Source organism: Oncorhynchus tshawytscha, linkage group LG16 (genome assembly GCF_018296145.1).
Source record: "Oncorhynchus tshawytscha isolate Ot180627B linkage group LG16, Otsh_v2.0, whole genome shotgun sequence".
In the NCBI taxonomy this organism is placed as follows: Eukaryota; Metazoa; Chordata; class Actinopteri; order Salmoniformes; family Salmonidae; genus Oncorhynchus; species Oncorhynchus tshawytscha.
Window position 1 is genome coordinate 18,564,394 of NC_056444.1, and position 7,500 is coordinate 18,571,893.

Sequence of the window (7,500 nt, forward strand, 5' to 3'; positions counted from 1 at the left end):
TAATAGAATTTTAAAAATCCTTGCATCAGCAGTCAAAGACTACCAGAATCCTATTGATACCCCAATTACAGAACAAGAATTATTGGGAAAACTATGCACTTTACAACCCAAAAAGGCCTGTGGTGCTGATGGTATTTTAAATTAAATGATCAACTACACAGATCACAAGTTCAAACTGGCTATACCCAAACTTTTCAAAATTATCCTCACTGCAGGTATTGCCCCAGATATTTGGAACCAAGGATTGATCATACCAATCTATAAAAATGTGGAAAAATCTGAGTCAAATAATTACAGAGGAATATGCAGTAACAGCAACTTGGGGAAAAGTCTGTGCAGTATCATAAATAGCAGACTACATCATGTCCTTGATGAGCATAACGGACTGAAGATAAATCAGATTGGAGTTTTACCAAATGACCACAACAGACCACATTTATGCCCTCCACACTCTAACTGACAAATGATATATATATATATACTGTATACAGGCCTAAAGGCAGAGACAATAAGAAGACACAAAGGCTTAATACAATTTAACTACACCTTCGTTTCCTCACAGAACCGGAGAGCAACATCTGTCCGGTGAAGTTCACAGAGCATATTGCATGGAACAAACAGTTACATGACCTACAGCATCGTCAAGCATGTTCATGACTACTTAACATCGAATGATTTAGAACCACAGAGAGTTACCACAAGTTGCAAAGAAAACAGGAGCTGCCGCCGCTATTCCAGCACCGTTTCAACTTCAACATTTCAACATCATCAAATCACATATGCTTCATCTAATACAGTGACAACTAAAATATAGCAAAAACAATTTAGTCCAATCAAAGTAAGCTAAATAGTATTGTTGTCCATGGTTCTGATTTCTGTGTGTGTGTGTGTGTGTGTGTGTGTGCACCTTAATTCAAATCGAAAAAACATGCTGACTCCCTCTACTTGTAGAGAAAAGCCAGTGCCATCCTCCTCTCTTTCATGTTGACGAAACGGTCTATGACGGATAATTAAGTAAAACCACAAGTCCAAATCCCCCATCTCCATCCATGGGGGGCCAATTTTAGCTAGCTAGCTAGATCCCATCCCAGCCTCCAGAGGACACCAGCACAACGAAATGCAACAATTCAAGTTGTTTCTATCAAGGATGTAGGCGTTAGTTGCGATTTGATAGGAGTGACACCAAATACCTTTTTCTGATAGGAGTGACACCAAACACCTTTTTTTGATAGGAGTTTTTTTTATTGGAGTTCCCTAGACACTTTTTTTTGCTCTGCCAGGACCATTCACAGTTGAGCTCACTCAGTTTAGCTCAACACTGATTGGCTATTATTTTATGAAAACATGTATAAAGGGAGGCCAAATGCTTGCTGGCTTCCCTTGAATTCAATGCTATGGGCGGGAACAATGTCATACTCTTTATGACCAGATGGCATCAGATAGATGGCCTACACACACAGAGACAGAGGGGAAATGTTTCGCTCGGATGCCTCCGCCGTTGAGATACATTTAGCCTTTTGCGAATTGAAGGAATATTATGAAACACAGAGAGATGAAAGATAAAACATTTTCTTTTTTTCTAGGTACATTTTTGGGGGAAGCCTGGCTTCCCTTGGCATCCATGAATACACGCCACTGCACAATTATACCCTCCACACTCTAACTGACAAACAAGTCAACCACAAGAGACCACATTATACCCTCCACACTCTAACTGACAAACAAGTCGACCACAAGAGACCACATTATACCCTCCACACTCTAACTGACAAACAAGTCGACCACAAAAGACCACATTATACCCTCCACACTCTAACTGACAAACAAGTCGACCACAAGAGACCACATTATACCCTCCACACTCTAACTGACAAACAAGTCGACCACAAGAGACCACATTATACCCTCCACACTAACTGACAAACAAGTCAACCACAAGAGACCACATTATACCCTCCACACTCTAACTGACAAACAAGTCGACCACAAAAGACCACATTATACCCTCCACACTCTAACTGACAAACAAGTCAACCACAAGAGACCACATTATACCCTCCACACTCTAACTGACAAACAAGTTGACCACAAGAGACCACATTATACCCTCCACACTCTAACTGACAAACAAGTCGACCACAAGAGACCACATTATAACCTCCACACTCTAACTGACAAACAAGTCAACCACAAGAGACCACATTATACCCTCCCCTCCACAAACTCAACCACAAGAGACCACATTATACCCTCCACAACTAACTGACAAACAAGTCAACCACAAGAGACCACATTATACCCTCCACACTCTAACTGACAAACAAGTCAACCACAAGAGACCACATTATACCCTCCACACTCTAACTGACAAACAAGTCAACCACAAGAGACCACATTATACCCTCCACACTAACTGACAAACAAGTCAACTACAAGAGACCACATTTGGCTCAATTTGAAGTCAACCACAAGAGACCACATTATACCCTCCACACTAACTGACAAACAAGTCAACCACAAGAGACCACATTTGGCTCAATTTGAAGGTATGTTTTAAATAAACGAATACAAAGCAGTATTGGAGGAACAACATATGGTGTTATTAAATCCATGTACACTAAAAAAGAAATGTTTGGGTAAAATTGCCAACAAGCAAACAGACTTCTTCTCTCAGTGACATGGAGTGAAACAGAGTTGCTCAATTAGTCTAAAACGATCTACATTAATGAATTGGCAAAAACATTAGAAGAATCTACCTGGTCTCACCCTACACAACACTGAAATCAAGTGTCTACTGTACGCAGATGACCTGGTGCTGCTGTCTCCTACTAAGGAGGGGTTACAGCAGCACCTAGATCATCTGCAGCCAGACCTGGGCTCTGACAGTCAACTTTAAAGCCTTGAATATAATTATATTCCAAAAGAGGTCTGGATAACACAAATACCTGGATATCACAAATACAAATTATATTTGGACACTACATGTATCTAGGACTAAATATCAGAAACACAGGTAGCTTTCACATGGCTGTGAATGAGCTGAGAGACAAAGCATGAAGAGCATTCTATTTCATTGAAAGGAACATTAAAATCGAAATTCCAATTAGGATCTGGCAACAACAAAAAACCTAGAAGTTATAGAACCAATCGCTGGATATGGCAGTGAAATATGGGGTCCACTCTCCAATAATGTGTTGACCAAATGGGACAAACGTCCAATTGAAATACTGCATGCAGAGTTTTGCAAGAGTATATTGCAAGTGCAGAGAAAAATGCCAGATAACACATGTAGAGCAGAATTGGGCCAATACCCCCTCCTTATTCAAATTGAAAAAAGAGCCATACAACCATCTAAAAACAAGGGACCCCAAAACATTTCATCACACAGCCCTATAATGTCAACAGATGGAACAAGAGAAGAAACCTCTCAGCCAGCTGGTTCTGAGGCTCAGTTCACTAACCCAAGCCAAGCCCATAGAGCCTCAGGACAGCACTCAGAAAATCTGGCCCAACCAAATTATAACAAAGCAAATATATATATATATAACACCTATTGGAAAGACCACAAAAAAATCGAAGTAAACTTTAATGCTATTTGTCTCTAAACAGATGGTACACAGTGATGATCAAATCAAATCATATTTTATTGGTCACATACACATGGTTAGCAGATGTTAATGTGAGTGTAGCGAAATGCACATCTGACCACTGTGTCTGAGGAAAACACTAACTATGTAGACTCAGTGAGCACAGCCTGGTCATAGAGACAGGTTGTCATAGACAAACCTGGCTGCACAGAGAGGACAGGTTGTGCTCACTCTGCCCCAGGGGAGAGGTACTGTCACGCCCTAATCTGTTTCACCTGTCCTTGTGCTTGTCTCCACCCCCCTCCAGGGGTTGCCCATCTTCCCCACTTATCCCCTGGGTATTTATACCTGTGTTTTCTATCTGTCTGTGCCAGTTCGTCTTGTTCGTTCAAGTTCAAGTCAACTCAGCCCTTGCTTTTTCCAGTCTCTCTTTTCTCACCCTCCTGGTTTTGACCCTTGCCTGTTCTGACTCCGAGCCCACCTGCCTGACCACTCTGCCTGCCCCTGACCCTGAGCCCACCTGCCTGACCACTCTGCCTGCCCCTGACCCTGAGCCCACCTGCCTGACCACTCTGCCTGCCCCTGACCCTGAGCCCACCTGCCTGACCACTCTGCCTGCCCCTGACCCTGAGCCCACCTGCCTGACCACTCTGCCTGCCCCTGACCCTGTCAACCACAAGAGACCAGTCAACTCAGCCCTTGCTTTTTCCAGTCTCTCTTTTCTCACCCTCCTGGTTTTGACCCTTGCCTGTTCTGACTCCGAGCCCACCTGCCTGACCACTCTGCCTGCCCCTGACCCTGAGCCCACCTGCCTGACCACTCTGCCTGCCCCTGACCCTGAGCCCACCTGCCTGACCACTCTGCCTGCCCTGACCCTGAGCCCACCTGCCTGACCACTCTGCCTGCCCCTGACCCTGAGCCTGCCTGCCTGACCACTCTGCCTGCCCCTGACCCTGAGCCTGCCTGCCTGACCACTCTGCCTGCCCCTGACCCTGAGCCTGCCTGCCTGACCACTCTGCCTGCCCCTGAGCTCACCTGCCTGACCACTCTGCCTGCCCCTGACCCTGAGCCCACCTGCCTGACCACTCTGCCTGCCCCTGACCCTGAGCCCACCTGCCTGACCACTCTGCCTGCCCCTGACCCTGAGCCTGCCTGCCTGACCACTCTGCCTGCCCCTGACCCTGAGCCTGCCTGCCGACCTGTACCTTTGCCGCACCTCTGGATTATCGACCCCTGCCTGCCTTGACCTGTCGTTTGCCTGCCCCTGTTGCTGTAACAAACATTGTAACAGCAACACAGTCTGCACTCTGGTCTTACCTGAATCGTTATAGGTAGAGACAGAGCTGTATTTCCTATTACACTGTGACAAATACTCAAAGAGAATCTTTCTTTCCCAAAATGATCATTCATTACAAAGAATTTGAAACTATAAAAGTATTTATTGTGTGAAAAGCTAAATATGTGGCCTCTTTCACAGCCAGTGAAAAGCGCAAATGTAACAATAGTATTTTGGGGGCTTTCATACCATGCCATGTTGCTTTTCAGTCATGTATGTATTTGCATTGTCATTACTATTGTTGTTGTAGTTGCTTTTAAAGTTAATCATTTCCATTACTACTACAACAATTTTTAAAATGATTTTATTATTGCTGTTGGTCTGACCACTGTTATATGTGTACTTTAACAATATAAGTCATTTCACTTGCCATGTCAAGTCTATTGAATTGAAATAAGAGAGAGAAGGAGGAAGGGAGAGAGAGGGAGGAAGGGAGAGAGAGGGAGGAAGGAGAGAGGGAGGAAGGGAGAGAGAGGGAGGAAGGGGAGAGAGAAGGAGGAAGGAGAGAGAGAAGGAGGAAGGGAGAGAGAAGGAGGAAGGGAGAGAGAGGGAGGAAGGCAGAGAGAGGGAGGAAGGGAGAGAGGGAGGAAGGGAGAGAGAGGAGGAAGGGAGAGAGGGAGGAAGGGAGAGAGAGGGAGGAAGGGAGAGAGAGAGAAGGAGGAAGGGAGAGAGAAGGAGGAAGGGAGAGAGAGGGAGGAAGGCAGAGAGAGGGAGGAAGGGAGAGAGAGGGAGGGAGATTTCATCGATCACATTAGAGTTGGAAGGTTTAGTGTGTTAACCTTGCAGTCTAGAGTCTCTAGTGTTTCGTTTTTAAGTATCTCCTCTCAAGGCAGACGAGTGTATAAAAAACAACATATTTTCACACTTTACACATACAATCATGTAATTAGCGAACCATCAGTGTCTCCTCCTTGACAACAGCATCAAAACAACGTGCGGTGTAACCACAGGAACGACCTTGATATACTGCCGTCTGATTATTGCTAATTAGTCATTAGTCGTTAGAGGCAATCATCATCGCTACCAAGATGGCAGGATTGGAGACACACAACGTCTGTGATGGGTGTGTCCGTCTGTGTGTGTATTATTTTCTACCTGATGATATGTCTATCCTGGTGTTCTTCATCTGTGTCACGTTGAAGTGAACGCCAACCTTCCCGTCGTCAAGGGCAATCTCAAGCGTTCCATCATCAAGGTTACTGAAGAGGAGGAGTCCATCAGCGTTCCACGTGCGGAACTGGAACCCCAATGATACTACATCCTGGTTGGCTCTTCCCGGGAGCTGCAGGAAGCTGGTGGCGTTGAAGAAAACTGTGAAGGAGTGTGACTCCACGCAAGAGAGTGACAGATTACGCTAAGGAGAGAGAGAAAGAGAGAGAGAGAGAGAGAGACAGACAGACAGACAGACAGACAGACAGACAGACAGACAGAGACAGACAGACACAGACAGACAGACAGACAGACAGACAGACAGACAGACAGACAGACAGACAGACAGACAGACAGACAGACAGACAGACAGACAGACAGACAGACAGACAGACAGACAGACAGACAGACAGACAGACGGACAGACAGACAGACAGACAGAGAGGAGATGCTCATCATTAGTTGTGATTATCATTAGTTGTTGGCTTTGATCAATTCTAAGATGAAAATGTATTGTACCAAGAGAGAGACGGACAAGACAGAGACAAAGACAGGGACGGAGATAGAGATAAAGATGGAGACAGAGACGAAGACAGCGATGGAGACAGAGATGGTGATAGAGATGAAGATAAAGACAGAGATGAGACAAAGATGGAGACAGAGACAGACATGGATACAGGGACGGAGACAGAGACGGCGACAGAGACAAAGACAGAGATGGAGACAGAGATGAAGACAAAGATGGAGATAGAGACCGAGTTGGAGACAGAGACAAAGACAGGGACGGAGACAAAGGCAGGAACGGAGACAGAGACGGAGACAGAGATGAGACAGAGATGAAGACAGAGATGGAGACAGAGACAAAGACAGAGACAAAGACAGAGATGGAAACAGATGGAGATACAGATGGAGACAGCGATGGAGACAGATGGAGACATGGACTGAGACAGAGATGGAGACAGATGGAGACATGGACTGAGACAGACATGGAGACATGGACTGAGACAGAGATGGAGACAGAGATGGAGATAGAGATGGAGACAGCGATGGAGACAGATGGAGACAGCGATGGAGACAGCGATGGAGACAGATGGAGACATGGACTGAGACAGAGATGGAGACATGGACTGAGACAGAGATGGAGACAGAGATGGAGATAGAGATGGAGACAGCGATGGAGACAGAGATGGAGACAGATGGAGACATGGACTGAGACAGAGATGGAGACATGGACTGAGACAGAGATGGAGACAGAGATGGAGATAGAGATGGAGACAGCGATGGAGACAGAGATGGAGACAGATGGAGATAGAGATGGAGACAGAGATGGAGACAGAGATGGAGATAGAGATGGAGACAGCGATGGAGACAGAGATGGAGACAGATGGAGACATGGACTGAGACAGAGATGGAGACAGAGAGACAGAC

The 7,500-nt window shown here is 45.5% G+C and overlaps 1 protein-coding gene across 1 annotated transcript in view; it reads right to left on the reverse strand.

Moving 5' to 3' along the window:
- LOC112216509 (contactin-associated protein-like 2) overlaps positions 1-7,500 on the reverse strand; it is a 142,485-nt gene that overhangs the window by 87,800 nt on the left and 47,185 nt on the right. The window contains exon 9 of the mRNA XM_042298643.1: positions 6,019-6,277. Within this exon, the coding sequence (XP_042154577.1) occupies positions 6,019-6,277 (259 nt within the window). The remainder of the gene's footprint in view (positions 1-6,018; positions 6,278-7,500) is intronic.